The 17,407-nt window shown below is 58.9% G+C and overlaps 1 protein-coding gene across 1 annotated transcript; it reads right to left on the bottom strand.

The window, feature by feature from the left end:
• Positions 1–1,061: 1,061 nt before the first annotated feature.
• On the bottom strand, positions 1,062–16,008 carry PNP (purine nucleoside phosphorylase). Its single transcript, XM_005284220.5, has 6 exons — positions 15,721–16,008; positions 13,296–13,465; positions 11,974–12,077; positions 3,228–3,403; positions 2,583–2,773; positions 1,062–2,168 (listed from the first exon to the last, which is right to left on the bottom strand). Exons 1-6 carry the CDS (start codon positions 15,747–15,749, stop codon positions 1,954–1,956), a joined length of 885 nt encoding a protein of 294 aa, XP_005284277.1. The 5' UTR covers positions 15,750–16,008; the 3' UTR covers positions 1,062–1,953.
• Between the last annotated feature and the right edge of the window lie 1,399 nt (positions 16,009–17,407).

The raw sequence follows: 17,407 nt of genomic DNA, 5'->3' as shown, positions 1-17,407 counted from the left end.
CAGCCCCCTCCCCACGACTATCTCTCCTGTTGTTCTTTTTGCGCATATCTCTCTTCTGCCCACTCAGCCAAGGTTGTTGTCCCCAGAACCGGGTGCAGATGAACGCTTGACGAGCCAGGATGCAATCCCAGGGGATGGCTGCCCCCTTCCCCCGGGACAGGCCTCAGTTTGGTTCCCATCCAGGACACCTTTAGTAAGGCAAAGGAAAATCTGTGAGGGGTTCAGGACCAGCTTCACCGGGCAGGATTTGAGGGCCCAGCAGCTACAAGACATGGATCCACTGGGCAAAGGACACCAAAAGCACGCGGGGTTTCTAGTTGGGCCCCTCTGGTGTAGGACGTGGGTGCTCCGCTGTGCTCGAGAGAGAGCTGGGTCCACCTGCTCAACGGCAGGAGCCACCGGGTCTATGCGCTGAGAGCGGATGTGCACAGGGGTTGGTCAGAGGAGACGAGAGGGATTCAGATACCCCCAGAGGGGGCTTGCTGGGATCCTGTAATCACCGACATGGCAGGTGGGAAGGGACCTTGCGCTATCTAGTCCATCCCCTGCGCTGAGGCAGGGCCAAGTGACCCTAGACTACCCCTGATGTTGGCTCTGCCACGCAACCTTCCCGTTAATCGAGCCATGACTCCCGCCCAGCCTGGGATGGTTGGACGGAGGAGCACCCCAAGGGGTTCAGATGCTCAGAGAGGCGGGCTAAAGGGGTTCACACGGGGATGGGTGGAGAGGTATCTGGGGGGACAGAGATGGGGGACATCATGTGACAGCTGATTGGCATGGGGCCTTCCCCCTGCCTGCCCACGTTCTACAGGATCTGACCCAGGGGGTTTCACCTATCAGTAGCCAACGGGGCAGGTGGCCCCGCACTGTGGCAACTGGCGTTAACCGGCCAAGGACCCAACCCCTCCCTCCAGCATACAGAGGTGGGGGGTCGCTGCAGGGTGTGGTAAGACAGGAAAGGACACAGAAATAGACCACACCTCTCGCAAGCCAAGCCCCGCCCCTACAGCGCATAAACCCGCCCCAAAATGCTGTCAAACAAACTCAGCCGTAAGACTCCCTTGTTCTGTCATTGTTGTATTGTTAGCAATGCGCGCAACTGACAGAATGCAGCCGTGGAGTAGTCCTATGATAAAATGCAGCAGGGCGGGGAGGGGCAGAGCTGCCTGGTATTGGGGGAGCCAAACCCCCAGTTCATTGGGGGCTTCCCATTTCTGTGACAGCTCTGAATCATCCCAGCTGCAAACTGAGCATTGGTAACAAAACACATCACTGCAGAACAGCCGGAATGGTCCAACGTGGGAATGTGAAGAAGGGGCCGGCTCCCACCTGCACCGAACATGGCCTGGCGCCCGGACGTGGCTGGGCAGCCATCCCCACCTCCTCGGCACTGAGCTGAGGGTTGGTCCCTTCCCCAGCGGGGCACCAGCTGTGAGAAAGGGGGTTTGGATAACACCCCCAAGATGTTCCCCTGTCTGTGAGTGGGCAGCACAGGCGAATCGCCCAGGGGATTTAGGAGTGGCGTTCCCGCACATCTCAGCCTACGGGCCCGAATGCAGGGTCTTCTGCGGGGTCACCGGCCAGGTGACACTCCCCGGTAGTGCCAGCGATCGAGGCAGGTGGTTTTGGGCGGAGCGTCCAGGGCTGCATCCCTGGAGGGGGGCGGTATTGGGGGTTGGAGCTGAGACACGGGCTTGGGCGGGAATCCCGTGGTCTGCGGGACTCCAGCGGCCATGGTTCGAGCGCCACAGGACACCAGGCTCGGACACCCCCCATGGGGGAAGGGATGGGGGTCAGGGGCTGCCCGAGGGGGCTCTGGGCTCAGATCAGCGTACATGGGAGCCGGGAGCAACGGCCACAAAATCAAGAGTGGGGGGCAGGCTAGCAGAGCGAGCGGCAGGGGAGGGGGCAGGGCAGCAGTTTGCATTGGAGGCGGGTGCCCCCCCCCGCTGGCTACACCAGACCTTTGCCCTTCATGCGCTCCAGCAGCACGGAGACCAGGCGCTCCAGCTTGAGAGCAGCCTGGCGCCCGGCCTCCAGCACCTCGGCGTGGTTGGCCTTCTCCCGGGTCCCGTACTCCAGCACCGACTTGTTGGTGATCAGAGAGAAGCCGAAGACACGCAGGCCGCAGTGCCGGGCCACAAGCACCTCGGGCACCGTGCTCATCCCTGGGGGCACAGCCTGCGTCAGCCTGCAGGAGGCGACAGAGAGCCAACGACGCCCAGCCCCCGCCCCACAGTGGCCGCTCTTCCCGTTCCCTCCTATGCTCCGTTCGTCCCTTACCCTCCTCCCTCCTTCCTTCCCCTCCATCTCTTCCTTCCTTCCCTCCCTCCCCGTTCCCTCCTCTGCCCCGTTCCTTCCTTCCTTCCCTCCCTCCTCTGCCCCGTTCCTTCCTCTGCCCCGTTCCTTCCTTCCTTCCCTCCCTCCCCGTTCCCTCCTCTGCCCCGTTCCTTCCTTCCTTCCCTCCCCGTTCCCTCCTCCTTCCCTCCCCGTTCCCTCCCCGTTCCCTCCTCCTTCCCTCCCCGTTCCCTCCTCTGCCCCGTTCCTTCCTTCCTCCCCTCCGCCCCCCGTCTGTGGCTCACCGACGGCGTCAGCGCCCAGCTGCTGCAGGAAGCGGCACTCAGCAATGGTCTCGTAGTTGGGCCCCCCCAAGGTGCAGTAGACGCCCTCGTGCAGGCTCGGGCCATAGCCCAGCTCCTTGCCCACTGCCAGCGCCAGGCCCCGCAGCTGCTCGTCATAGGCGTCTGACATGGCGGGGAAGCGGGGCCCGAACCTACGTGGGCAGGGGAGGAGAGAGAGCTTGTGTTGTGGTCGGAGACGGAGACGCCCCCCCCCCCATCCCTTCCTGGAGCAGAGAATGGCCCTGGGGTCCCCTGTGCTGGTCTCTGACCAGGACTCAGGGTCCTGTCCCCGCCCAGGGGCTCCCACCCATTTCCCAGGCTTTACACTGCTGCCACCATTCACCATGGCAAAGGAGGGGCACAGCTTCAGTGGGGCTGTAGGAAAACACTGGGGGGTAGGAGGCAGCAGGAGGGAACCCAGTGGGGGTCAGCAGGGAAGGAGGACGCTGGGTGCCCAGGGGAGCAGCAGGGATGGAGCATGCTGGGTGCCCAGTGGGGCAGGAGGGGGCCTGGTGCCTGGCGGGGCAGGGCAGCGAGGGGCAGAGCAGCAGGGGGGCAGGGAGGGGAGGCACAGGGTACCCAGTGAGGGGGGGGAACAGCTCCTACCTCTCGTCACAGGGGCCGCTCAGCGGGTTGATGCCAGCCAGGCCAGGCATGTTGATGTGGTCCCGGATCACCATAATGTCGCCCACCTGATACCCGCGGTTGAGGCCTCCAGCCGCGTTGGTGACAATCAAGGTCCCTGCACCCAGCAGGCGGAAGATCCGCACTGGGAACGTCACCTGTGGGGGAGCAGGCAGGGATGGGGGCGGAGTGGCCACCTCCAAAATTGGGGGGGGAGCAGCATCCAGTGCCAGATGCTCCCCAGCCCTGGGTACCCCAATACAGCTCTGCCAGTGCCCCTCACTCCTGAACCTGCAGCTCCCCTCCCCCCATGTCCCTCACTCCTGAACCGCAGCCCCCCCGTGTCCCTCAGGCCTGGCCTTAAGGAAAATGGCGACCTGGGCAAACTTATATTTTAGTGCCCCTTGAGTTTCAGTATGTCGTACTTTCACTACAGGGTGTTGGGGCTGTAGTGAAAACTCTACTTTTTTGTGTGTGGATAACTTAGAAATAAGCTGTTGATTTCACTGTACACACACAAATCCACAAATATATCCATCAGTAATAAATAATTTATTTACTGATAGGGAAAGCAAGAAAAATGCTGCTTGAGAACTTGTTAGAGTCAAAATTCAGTGATATAAACTTCTAAATTGGGACAGTTACAAATGGACTAGTGAATCAACAAATCCTTTCTGGTTTTCAGATAGTTATTTTGTATATCTTGACATATGATATTGACACTTGGTGGGTTTTGCTGTTTGAGTCATGTTGGTACCTGGATATTATATATATATATATATATATACATACACATACACACACAGCACATGAAAAGATGGGAGTTGCCTTACCAAGTGGGGGGGGTCAGTGCTAACTAGGCCAATTGAATTAGGGTGGATGTGGCCCATTCCCAACAGTTGACAAGAAGATGTGAGTATCAACAGAGGGAAAATTATTTTTTGTAGTGATCTAGCCACTCCCAGTCTACAAGCCGTCAGGAACACTATCCCCGATAATGTCACGGCAAACCTGGTGGCTGAGCTTTGTGACTTTGTCCTCACCCATAACTATTTCAGATTTGGGGACAATTTATACCTTCAAGTCAGCAGCACTGCTATGGTTACCCGCATGGCCCCACAGTATGCCAACATTTTTATGGCTGACTTAGAACAACGCTTCCTTAGCTCTCGTCCCCTAACGCCCCTACTCTAGTTGCGCTACATTGATGACATCTTCATCATCTGGACCCATGGGAAGGAGGCCCTTGAGGAATTCCACCAGGATTTCAACAATTTCTACCCTGGACCATCAACCTCAGCCTGGACCAGTCCACACAAGAGATTCACTTCCTGGACACTACAGTGCTAATAAGCAATGGTCACATAAACACAGGGCCGGCTCTGGCTTTTTGGCCACCCCAAGCCAAAAAAAAAAAAAAAACGGGGCAGCCAGAACGGCAAAGCAAAAAAAAAAAAAGGGGGGGGGGAAGGGAGCGGGCGGGAGGGAGAGAGAGAGAGAGAAGAGGGCGGCCAGGGCTACAGCAGGGGTGCTGCCACGCGGCCCCTCCCGCTGCGCCGCCTCCTGCCGCCAGGGCTCCGCTCCGGTCGGCGGGGAGGGAAGGAAGAGGACTGCCCTGCAGGGCGCTCTGGTTCTCTGTGCCGCCGCCCCCTACAGAGCGGCCGGAGCGGAACAACAACGACAACAACAAAAGCCGCCGTGCCGCCCTAGGATTGGGCAGAATGCCGCCTCGAAGAATCTGCCGCCCCAAGCACCAGCTTGCTCAGCTGGTGCCTGGAGCCGGCCCTGCATAAACACCACCTCTTCATGCTCTCTGTATGTCTGTGTATATATATCTCCTCAATATATGTTCCATTCTATGCATCCGAAGAAGTGGGATGTAGCCCACGAAAGTTTATGCTCAAATAAATTTGTTAGTCTCTAAGGTGCCACAGGTACTCCTGTTCTTTTTATAAACACCAACCTATACCGGAAACATACTGACCACTATACTTACCTACATGCCTCCAGCTTTCATCCAGACCACATCACACGATCCATTGTCTACAGCTAAGCCCTAAAATACAACCGCATTTGCTCCAATCCCTCAGACAGAGACAAACACATACAGGATCTCTACCAAGCGTTCTTAAAACAACAATACCCCTCTGGGGAAGTGAGGAAACATTGACAGAGCCAGAAGGGTACCCAGAAGCCACCTACTACAGGACAGGCCCAGCAAAGAAAGTAACAGAACGCCACTAGCCATCACCTTCAGCCCCCAACTAAAACCTCTCCAGCACATCATCAAGGATCTACAACCTATCTTGAAGGATGATCCCTCACTCTCACAGACCTTGGGAGACAGGCCAGTCCTCGCTTACAAACAGCCCCCCAACCTGAAGCAAATACTCACCAGCAACTACACACAACAGAAACACTAAGCCAGGAACCAATCCCTGCAACAAGCACCGTTGCCAACTCTGTCCGCATATCCATTCAAGGGACACCATCATAGGACCTAACCACATCAGCCACACTATCAGGGGCTCGTTCACCTGCACATCTACCAAAGTGATATATGCCATCATGTGCCAGCAATGCCCCTCTGCCATGTACATTGGCCAAACCAGACAGTCTCTACGCAAAAGAATAAATGGACACAAATCAGACATCAAGAATTGTAACATTCAAAAACCAGTAGGAGAGCACTTCAATCTCCCTGGACACTCAATAACAGATTTAAAAGTGGCTATTCTTCAACAAAAAAACTTCCAAAACAGACTTCAAGAAGACACTGCAGAACTAGAATTAATTTGCAAACTTGACACTATCAAATTAGGCCCGAATAAAGACTGGAGTGGCTGGGTCACTACAAAAAATAATTTTCCCTTTGTTGATACTCACACCTTCTTATCAACTTTTGGGAATGGGCGACGTCCTCCTTGATTGCATTGGCCTCGTTAGCACTGACCCCACACTTGGTAAGGCGACTCCCATCTTTTCACCTGCCTACTGTATTTTTCACTCTATGCATCTGATGAAGTGGGTTATAGCCTATAAAAGCTTATGCCCAAATAAATGTGTTAGTCTCTAAGGTGCCACAAGGATGCCTCGTTGTTTTTTGCTGATACAAACCAACACGGCTACCCAAATCACAACAATCACACATTATCCTCAGTTCCATCCTCACACTAACAGCAGGAACCCCAGTGACTTCCAGAGGATGAATGAGGTTTGCAGGACATGGGATTAAGATGGGAGCAAAGAAAGGAGTTTCCTTATTCTTAATCTTGATGCAGTATAGAAATGTACACAACATTGTGCCCAACAATTTAGGCCAGGCCCTGCCCCTAAGAATTTCACTATACTGTTAAGTACAACTTGTAGTGGAAACAGAAACTGTTGAAAAAAGAAAGCCTGGGGGCATGGGTAAGCAATCAGGGATTGAATGAAAGGTAAATGGGTTTCAAGGAGGTCACAGCAGGCAGGCAGGCAGACACCACGCACTGTGACTCCCGTTTCCACTCCTGTTCAGATGGGTGGGGGGGCACATGGGGGAGCTGATCTCAGTCACACTCATTTATCTCCTATGCACCTGCCTGCCTGACTCTGGGGAGACAGCAGCCTCCCCCAGGAGGAAGGACAGGACCTTCAGCTGCTGATGGGGGCGGGGCACAATTTAAAGGTTCCCCCCCAAAAGCTGGAGTGTCAACCCCTCCCCCTCCCCAGGCAGCCAGGCCTCCCCCTTACCCTCAGGTCCCCTGTGGGAAAGCAGCTGTTCCCTCCTCCCTCCCCTACCTAACCTCTCCCTGCAGAGCTGAAGCAGCAGCCCTTCCTCCCTACTGCTCCCAGGCTCCCAACTATTTGGTGCACCTGCTGTTTGTTTACCTCTCCTGTCCTGGTCCCAGGCTGCCCCCAGCAAGCAGGGGAGGGAGGGGGAGAGCTCGGCAGGCAAATCCTGGCAGAGAACTGGGGCGGGGCGAGGTGGGGGGAGGGTAATGTGACCCAGTGCCTGCCCCCCCCCATGGGTCACCCCTCTGCAGGGAAGGGAAGGGATGGGATGGGAGTAGGCAGGCTGCAGCAGCAGCACCCCTGGTGGTGCTCACTGTGCAGAGCTAAATATGTGCTCCTGTCCTGCTGGCAGTGCCAGGGGAAAGAGCAAGCCCTTCCCTGGACAAGTGGGGCTCTTAGTGGGGAAGGGGAAGAGAAGGAGGATGGACCCGGACCTGCTCTGCACTAACACACAACCAGATAGCAGGGCTGCTCCAAACCCCCAGCGAGCCGGAACAGACAGAGACAAGCTGCACACACACTCCTCCTTCAACACCCGCCCCCAACCTCAGCCGCCCACCCCAGACATCAGGACAGGACCCAGCACAGCCTGCCCCATGGTTTCTACAGGGGGCCCTCTGTCCCGGGAGAGTGGGGGACCCCCCCAGGCACCCAGCCCTGCTGCTGCTCCCACCAGGAGTTACCTGAGAGTGAGTGAGTACAGGGGCAGCTCTAGGCACCAGCAAAGCAAGCAGGTGCTTGGGGCAGCCGGCAGCGATCCAGCCTGAGAGCTGAGAACCAACAGGGGGCCCTGGGAGCTGTAGTTCCTTGGTTAGCTCCCTGCCTATAGAGCCAGGCCTGGAGCAGGGAAAGAACTATATTTCCCAGCATTCCCTTGGCCGCTATCAACAGGAAAGGGAGGGGGAGGGAGTATGGTAGCTGAAACCTCATGCTGCAGCTTGCTGTGAATGGAGAGCTCACTGCTAGAGCAGGGTGGCACTGTGAATGGGGAACAAGTATGCCCAAGGAGTAGAAGGCTTTGGCCCAGATATCCCCTTCAGAAGACATCCCCAGACTGGATTAGGGATACTGGTGTATCTTGCAGCCCTCAAAGAAAGAATTGGGGGGACTAAATGGACAGTGCCCCTCTCTATCTGAAGCCTAGCAAGGGTGGTACGTGGATCTCACTAGAATTTAAAATGAAAAGTAAGGGAAGGGAGGCTCTACTGGACCTGGGCAGCTTTAGCTACAGTACCAGGCATGTAGGAGGATTTCCACTTCTGAGCCATGGAAGCAGAAATTGACTTTTCCTTTCCAGATTTAGCTAATATTCAGAAAGGGAATCTAGCATCTGCCTTCCAGATTTGAACACCTCAAAATTCAGGAGTGCTCAAGCTCAATTTGGGCAGCTGTTACTTCATTTCTCCTAGGGTTACCATCCGTCCGGCTTTCCCCGGACATGTCCGGCTTTTTCAGTGTTAAATGGCCGTCCGGGGGGAGATTTCTAATCAAGTAGAAATGTCCGGGATTTCCCCATTCCCCTCATGCGGAGTGCAGCGTGGCTGATTGGACACCTGGCCTGATTGAAAGTCGCTCGCAGCCACTAGGGCCTCTAGCAGCCAGAGTCCCTCCCCCTCCCCCACAGAGCAGCGGCAGTGTTTGATTCCACGTGGAGCCTGCATTTCTCCCTCTGCCGGGTGAGCGGGGGGAGCAGGGCAGGTGGCGGGGGGTGTGTAGAGGCTGCAGGGGCAGGGCAGGCAGGGGGCGCAGAGGCTGCAGGGCGAGTGGGGAGCAGGGGGCACAGAGGCTGCAGGGGCGGGGGGTGCAGAGGCTGCAGGGCGAGTGGGGAGCAGGGGGCACAGAGGCTGCAGGGGCGGGGGGGTGCAGAGGCTGCAGGGCGAGTGGGGAGCAGGGGGTGTGACGTTATTGACATAAACTGGGACCGTCTAGATCATTGTTGCAACCAAGGTCCTGTAGTGGCACCCAAATCTTGTATAAAGGGGGTCAAATGGGGTGTCTAGGACAAGGTTATGCTTTACTGGTTATGATTATGTGGTCTATATGTGTGTATCAGTTTTGTAGTTAAAGTTATGAATATTGGCTCTATACTGTCTGTATGGCAAACTTATGCTATGCTTCTGGGTGACATCCCAGACAAGCTGAGATTAGCTCTGCCTAGCCTGCTTGATGGCCCATTAAGGACCATCAGCTGTACAATGGACCCATTGAGAGAAGGCAGATATGCCTTGTAACTCAGCGAAGTATGCAGGGACTGGCCCATGTGACTCCAGACTCCATTTGGCTGTAATTTTCCACAGTAAGAACAAGGAGGTGTTCTTACACCTGGAAAAGACTATATAAGGCTGATGCCTCATCTCCATCTGGTCTTCAATCCTGCTTCATACCTCTGGAGGAACTTTGCTACAAGCTGAAGCTTTGAACAAAGGACTGAGGACCCATCCCAGCGGGGGATGTATTCCAGAGACTTGATTTGAACCTGCAGTTTATTCCATCGCTGCTGCAAGCCTGAACCAAGAACTTTGCCATTACTGTATGTAATTGATTCCATTTAACCAATTCTAACTCTCATCTCTATCTTTTTCCTTTTATGAATAAAGCTTTAGATTTTAGATTCTGAAGGATTGGCAACAGCGTGATTTGTGGGTAAGATCTGATTTGTATATTGACCTGGGTCTGGGGCTTGGTCCTTTGGGATCAGGAGAACCTTTTTTCTTTTACTGGGGTATTGGTTTTCATAACCATTTGTCCCCATAACGAGTGGCACTGGTGGTAATACTGGGAAACTGGAGTGTCTAAGGAGATTGCTTGTGAGACTTGCGGTTAGCCAGTGGGGTGAGACCGAAGTCCTCTTTGTCTGGCTGGTTTGGTTTGCCTTAGAGGTGGAAAAAAACCCAGCCTTGGGCTGTAACTGCCCTATTTGAGCAATTTGTCCTGAGTTGGCACTCTCAGTTGGGTTCCACCAGAACCGCATTGTCACAGGGGGCACAGAGGCTGCAGGGGCGGGGGGGGTGCAGAGGCGGCAGGGCAGGCAGGGGGCGCAGAGGCTGCAGGGTGAGTGGGGAGCAGGGGGCACAAAGGCTGCAGGGGCGGGGGGGGCACAGAGGCTGCAGGGGCAGGGCAGGCAGGGGGCGCAGAAGCTGCAGGGCGAGTGGGGAGCAGGGGGCACAGAGGCTGCAGGGGCAGGGCAGGCAGGGGGCACAGAGGCTGCAGGGGCGGGGGGGTGCAGAGGCTGCAGGGCAGGCAGGGGGCGCAGAAGCTGCAGGGCGAGTGGGGGGCAGGGGGCGCAGAGGCTGCAGGGCAAGTGGGGAGCAGGGGGCACAGAGGCTGCAGGGGCGGGGGGGTGCAGAGGCTGCAGGGCGAGTGGGGAGCAGAGGGCGCAGAGGCTGCAGGGCGAGTGGGGAGCAGGGGGCGCAGAGGCTGCAGGGCGAGTGGGGAGCAGGGGCTGCAGGGTGAAGAGGCGCAGGCAAGGGCATAGAGGCTGCAGGGGCCGCGGGGCGAGTGGGGAGCAGGGAAGTACTTAGCAACCCCCAACCAAGATCAGAGCGGGAGGGAGGAGGGGGAATGCGGGGTGCTCAGAGGAGGGGGCAGAGTTGGGGCAGGGACTTTGGGGAAAGGGTTGGAATGGGGGCGGAGAAGGGGTGGGGTTGGGGCGGGGAAGGGGAAGGGGCGGAGTTGGGGCAGGGCCAGGGGCGGGACTGGGGCCCCGTGGAGTGTCCTCTTTTTTAAATATTTGAATATGGTAACCCTATTTCTCCCAAATCAAATATACTGATCCACTGTAACTTGCTGTAGAAAAAGTAGGATAAAATTGAGCAAGAAATGCGTCCCAGTGGTTATTAGAACTGGAATTGCTATTTTCAACAGCCATTGCCTTTTTTTTTAGTTTTATTTGTTTAAAAGGAAGACAGTGATATTGCATTGGCAAATTTCCCATAGAAACAAAGAGTGGAACAAAAGAATAATAAAGGCACCTCAACTTTTCCTCATTTATGGAGGACAGTCTTATAATATGCATCCAGATATCCTCCAATCACACAAGCTGAAAACTGTTCCACTTTACTGCAGTTCTGTAACCATATGGGAACCAATCCTGTCTGGGTTCTGTGCACATCCAAAATTCCTGCTGAATGACCTGCCCTGGGAGCAAGTTACCAGTGACCCAGGGCTGGGGCGGAAGGAGGGTGCAGGTGGGGATGGGGGAGAGCCCAGGGCTGGGGCGGCAGGGGGTGAGGGTGGAGGAGGCAGAGCCCAGGGCTGGGGCAGCAGGGTGTGTGTGGGTGGGGGGAATTGGTGGTGGGGGGGCAGGGGGAGTCCAGAGCTGGGGCAGCATGGGGTGGTGGGCTGGGGTGGCAGGGGGTGCAGGTGGGGGGAGGCCCAGAGCGGGGGCGGCAGGGGGTGCAGGTGGAGGGGAGGCCCAGAGCTGGGGCGCCAGGGGGTGCAGGTGGAGGGGGGGGAGAGCCCAGAGTTGGGGCAACAGGGGAGTGCGGGGGGGAGCCCAGGGCTGGGGTGGGGGCAGCCAAAATTTTTTTTGCTTGGGGCAGCAAAAAACCTACAGTGAGTACCTCAAGCTGCAGCTTGGATGTGTGTTTTCTCTCCCGCCCTGACTCTGACTGGGCTGGCAGGAGTGCATCCACTCCTTAAGCCCAGCTGACTGGCTGCAGGTAAGGTCACAAGGGACGCATCAAATGCGCCCCCATCAGCACGTCGCCCTGGGCATCTGCCCTTATCGTCCTGGCCAAAGGCCGGCCCTCACTCCTGAACCGCAGCCCCTCTCCCCTTCCCCCATGCCCCTCCCGACCCGCAGCTCCCCTCCCCCCCATGCCCCTCACTCACAAATTGCAACCCCAACTCAGACCCCCCTACTCCCCTGTGACCCTCACTACCAATCCGCAGCCCCCTGCTAGCCCAGTCCTGGGCTCCCCTCACACCACCTCCCCCACAAGGAGCCACTCACCTTCCACAGCGGGTACCCCTCATACATGTGGAACCGGCCCTTCATCACCACGCAGCTTACCCCCGCCAGCGTCCCGAACACCAGCTTCCCCGCATGGCCTGCCACTGCCAGAGATGGGAAAGGGTTAAACGCCAGCCCCAGGGTGTCTTACACAGTGTAGGTACTGCCTCGCCTCTGCACCCTCGACTTGTGCAGCTGCCCACCCTCGCCCTCTGCGCCCCCTGCCCTCTACACCCCCTTGCCCAATGCACCCCCCACTCCTTGCCCTCTGCACCCCCCTGACCCTCGCCCCATATTGCCCATTATAAAGTATAGCCGCCCCTTCCCATCCCCCATCCTCTGTTGCCCCTAGTGCCCATTATACCAGTGGTTTTCAAACTTTTTTTCTGGAGACCCAGTTGAAGAAAATTGTTGATGCCCACGACCCAATGGAGCTGGGGATGAGGGGTTTAGGGTGTGGGAGGGGCTCAGGGCTGGAGCAGAGGGTTGAGGTGCAGGGGTGAGGACTGCAGGGTGGGGCCAGGAATGAGGAGTTCAGGGTGTGGGAGGGTATCTGGGCTTGGGCAGGGGATGAGGCGGTTGGGGTGCAGGAGGGGCACCAGGTTTGGGGGGGCTCAGGGCTGGGGAAGGGGGTTGTGGTGCAGGAGGGGGTCAGGGCTCTAGGCTGGGGGTGCAGGCTCTGGGGTGGGGCAGGAGATTGGGGTGTGGGTGCAGACTTACCTCCAGCAGTTCCCAATCAGCGGCACAGCCAGGGTGCACTGCGGACTGCGCTGTGCCCCAGAAGCAGCCAGCAGCGGGTCTGACTCGTAGGCGGAGGCGCGCAAGCGGCTCCGCGTGACTCTCACCTGCAGGCACAACCCCCCAGTATGCAGCCGGTACTTGGAGCGGGGGCTGCGCATGGAGCCCTGTGGCCCCCTGCCTAGAAGCTGGACCCGCTGCTGGCTGCTTCCGGGGCAAAGTGCGGTGTCGGAAAGCTAGGCACTAGCCTGCCTTAGCCAGGCAGCACCGCCGACAGGACTTTTAATGGCCGGGTCGGGGTGCTGACCAGAGCAAGGCGACCCAGTGCCTGACATGCTGCGACCAAGTAGTGGGTTGTGACTAGGGTGACCACATAGCTAGTGTGAAAAATCAGGATGTGGGTGGTGGATAATAGGCACCTATATAAGGCAGAGCCCTGAATAAAATTGGGACATCTGGTCACCCTAGTCGTGACCCGCGGTTTGAAAAACACTGTATTATACAGTATAGCCGCCCATTCCCCACCCCTGCCCTCTGCTGCCCCTAGTGCCCATTATACAGTATAGCCGCCCCTCGCTAGGTACCTGTGCTCTGGGGGAAGTTGGGAATATCTGTGTAGTTAAAAACCACCGGATCCTTCACCTGGTCAGCCAGGCCCCCGAGGCCAGAGCCACAGATAATGGCCAAGCTGGGGCGGTGCTTGGTGTGATCCAGCAGCCAGTCGGCTGTTTCCTTGTGCTGCTCGTACGTGTACCTGCCGAGGGAGAGAGACGCGAGAGAGTTAAACCGAGCCATGTGCGTACACAGCAGGGCTGATCCCCTCCAGGAGGGGGCACAGAGGGACACACACACACACACACACACAGAGCAGGGCCCATCCCCTCCAGCAGGGGTCACAGGGACACACAGAGCAGGGCCCATCCCCTCCAGCAGGGGGCACAGGGACACACACAGAGCAGTGCCCATCCCCTCCAGCAGCGAGCGGGCGGGCGGACGGACGGACACGCACGCCCGCCCATCCAGCTCCCAGCCCATCTCAGAGGCCTGGCAGGGGCTGGTGCGGGGGGCAGGACGGTGCAGAGCTACAGGGGGCTGGAGCCAGGCTGGGCCAGAGGGGGGACGCTGGGGTGGGAGCGGTGGCCACGGTGGGGCAGGACAGAATTGCAGAGCAAGGGGAAGAGATGGGGCCCAGGGGGTGGGCAAGGCATCAACCCCAGAGAGGCCATGGTGAGGGCAGGGACCTCTGAGCTGCCAGGCTCCTGGGCCGGTCGTGCACGGAGCTGCCTGCTCTTCATCCCCTGGAGAAGGGCTCCAGCCTGGCAGGAGGCGGCACTCAGGGCCGGCTCCAGGCACCAGCTTACCAAGCAGGTGCTTGGGGCGGCGACTTCGGAGAGGGGCGGCACATCCAGCTGTTCGGCAGCAATTCGGCGAACGGTCCCTCACTCCTGCTCGGAGTGAAGGACCTCCTGCGAACTGCCGCCGCAGATCGCGACCGCGGCTTTTTGTTTGTTTGGCTGCTTGGGGCGGCCAAAACCCTGGAGCCGGCCCTCACGGCACTTTACCAGCACCATCCACCCTGCCAGGGCAAGCGGGGAAATCTCCCCCCATCCCAGCTTTGCTGGGCCCCTCACTCCAGACCGCAGCCCTCGCTAACCTGGGCCTGATCTCCATCACTGGAGGGTGAAGAAGGATGCTGGGGGCGGGCAGCCTGCAGAGTCAGGCAGGCTGGCCTGGGATTGCTCCCAGGCCTGTTGATCATTAACTAAGGGGTGTGTGGGAAGGGGCGGGGAGCGGGGTCAGCCCAGGCCACCGGAGGGGAAGTGGCTTCCCCAGGGCCCTGTGCTGGCAGGCTGCCATCTGGGTGGTGGTTTCCCGGAATAGAGAAACAGTCTCTGCCCCAGATCCCTGCTGGGCCCCCCCCAGCATTGAGTCACATGCTGGGTTTTGGAGGGAAACATGCTGAGCTGGCTGTTTGGGTCAGGCGGCTTTGACTCATCCGGGTGCTGGGGGAGCCTGGAGGCGCCATGAACATGAGAATCCGGTCTTAGCAAGGGGTGGAATAGCAGGGGGCTGTGGGTCCGGACTCAGGGGCACCGGCAAACTCTCCTTGCAGCTGCCAGGGGCCGGATCAGGCCCAGAGCCCCCTGGAGTAGAACAGCCCTGTGCTCCATTCCCCACCCCCCTGAGCCATCCAGTGCCCCCTCCCCCCCGCAAGGAGGGCATTAAGGGGTCAGGGAGAGTCCCACAAAGGGTGAACAGATGTCCCGATTTTATAGGGACAGTCCCGATTTTTGGGTCTTTTTCTTATATAGGATCCTATTACCCCCCACCCCCTGTCCCGATTTTTCACACTTGCTGTCTGGTCACCCTAGTCCCACATTCCCTGCAGGAGCAGACAGCCCCTCACCCATTACGAATGGGTCAGAACTAGCCCTACTGTACCAGGCTGGGGTCACTGTGCCGGGCTCCCCACAGCTGGGGCTGCGGGGCGGGGGGTACAGCAGGGGGCACTGGGCTGCAGGGAGTACAGCAGCTGGCACAGCAGGGGCGCTATGCTACAAGGGGGAGTACAGCAGGGGGCAGTGGGCGAAATATAGCATGGGGCACAGCAGGGGGCACTGGGCTGCGAGGCAGGCACAGCAGAGGTGCTGGGCTGGGGGGGGTACAGTGGGGGGTGCTCTCCCCAGGCAGACCCATTGCCCAGCACTAGAGGATCACCCCAGCCCCTCCCTGGGGTCCTGGACCCAGTGCCAGCCACTAGTCAGTCAGTGCCAGGGCTAATTAACGCCTCCCCAGACTGCCCGGCACACCCCCACCAGCCCCCAGCGCCTAGACACTCTCTCAGGGCATCAGTGGCAGAGAGCCCAGGCGACCTGGCTCCCAGTCTCCCCCCCCCCCCGTAATCACTAGACCGCACTCCCCTCCCATCCCTGGGGATAGAACTCAGGAGTCCTGGTCTCCAGCCTTCCCGGAGAGGACCCAGGAATCCGCCCCTCCCCCCGCGCACACCTGCACTCCTCCGACGCTGCCGGCTCCATGGCGGGTCCGGGCGATGCTGAGCCGGGCGCGGCCGGGCCGGTGATTCCGGCTGCTTCGCCCCGCCCCCGGCCCGGCCCCAGCTCCGCTCCCTGCCCTGCACCGGCTCCGGGGGAGAACCCCACACCCCGCTCTCCAGCAGCCAGGGAGACCCCCACACACACACCTAGCCCCGCAGTGCCCAGGGGCGAGATCCCCCATTGTAGCCCCTCATCGCCAGACACCCTCCAATACAGCCCTCCAGCATTGGGGGAGACCCCCTATTCTAGATCACCCACCCCCAGACCCCCAGTGTCCAGGGGAGACCCCCCATTCCCAGCCCCCCAGCACCAGGAGGAGACACCGCATTCTAGCCCCTTACCATTCCCATCCCCCCAGCGCCAGAGAAACCCCCCTTTCCAGCCCACCAGCATTGGGGGAGACCCCCTATACTGCTCCCCCATTCCCAGCCCCTCAATGCCCAGAGAAGACCTCCCATTCCAGCCCTCCAGCATCGGGGGAGACCCCATAGTTCTAGCCCTCCCATTCCCAGTCCCCCAGCACCAGGGGGAGACTCCCCTTCTACCCCCTCCTCATTTCCAGCCCCCCAATGCCAGAGACTCCACTCTACTCCCACGCCCCGGCACCAGAGACACCTCCCCAATCCCAGCCTCCCGGCGCCAGAGACACCCCCAATCTAGCCCCCCTATTCCCAGCCCTAGATACCTCCATTCCAGCCCCCCAGCTCGAGACACCCCTCAATCCAACCCCACTACACCCAGACTCCCGGCGCCAGAGACACCCCCAATCCAGCTCCCCTACTGCCAGCCCCCCAGTGCCAGACACCCCCAATCCAGCCCCCCTACTCCCAATCCCCCAGCGCCAGACGCCCCCCCAATCCAGCCCCTTATTCCCAGCCCCCCAACGCGCTAGAGAACCCCCCATTTCCAGCCCCCCGGCGTCGGAGTCACCAGACCTCCCGATATTCGGGGCTTTCTCTTATACAAGTAACTGTAAACCCCACCCCCCGATTCCTGATTGTTCCCCCTCTCCCAGCGCTGGAGCGACCCTCCCCCCGGTTCTCAGCCCCCCGAGATCGCCAGCAGAACGCCCCCGCCGGGGGGGGCTCGGGGGCGGGGCCACATGCTTCCCAGGAAGTGAAATGGGGGGGAATGGAAAATCCACAGCCCGAGTTCCCGGGTTGCGGGGGGGGAGGGGCTATAAGGAAGGTCATTGCCAGGTAGTGGGAGGGGCCAGCGCTAGGGGGAGGGGGTTATGGCAAACGGGACGGGGCGGGGCCCGACTCAACTGACATGGGAAACAGCCAGCGAGGAGCAGCCAATGGGAGCGGGGCTTGGTGGGGACTCACATGGGCAGGGCGAGTTGGGCGCCCGCCAACGGCGGGGGCCGGCGGGGTCGCGGGAGGGGTAGTTGCTGTGCCCAGCCAATCAGGAGGCGTGAAAGTGGTGACGCGCTTGGCCAAACAAAGGATGCCACCTTCATTATGTGGGACTGATTGCGGGAACCAGCCAGTAAGAGAAGCCTCCGGGGTCACGTGGGGGAAGGCGCCGTTGGTCGAGCCAATGAGGGAGTCCAGTTCGGGTCACATGAGGAGGGCGACTAATCCAGCCAATAGGCGGGGAGCACTGATGTCACGTGCTGGGAATTGCCCGCCGCCAGT

This window comes from Chrysemys picta, chromosome 13 (genome assembly GCF_011386835.1).
Source record: "Chrysemys picta bellii isolate R12L10 chromosome 13, ASM1138683v2, whole genome shotgun sequence".
Lineage (NCBI taxonomy): Eukaryota > Metazoa > Chordata > Testudines > Emydidae > Chrysemys > Chrysemys picta.
The sequence above is the reverse complement of the archived record's forward strand: the minus strand, read 5'-3'. Positions and strand labels throughout refer to the sequence as shown.

What these genes read in the sequence shown, in the direction of transcription:
- PNP (XM_005284220.5), bottom strand. Translation starts at nt 15,749, where the DNA reads ATGGAGCCGGCAGCGTCGGAGGAGTGCAG. An exon ending in GCAGCGTCGGAGGAGTGCAG is followed by an intron (nt 13,466 to 15,720) that starts GTGTGCGCGGGG and finishes CTCCCTCGGCAG; the next exon opens with GTACACGTACGAGCAGCACA. An exon ending in CAACTTCCCCCAGAGCACAG is followed by an intron (nt 12,078 to 13,295) that starts GTACCTAGCGAG and finishes CATCTCTGGCAG; the next exon opens with TGGCAGGCCATGCGGGGAAG.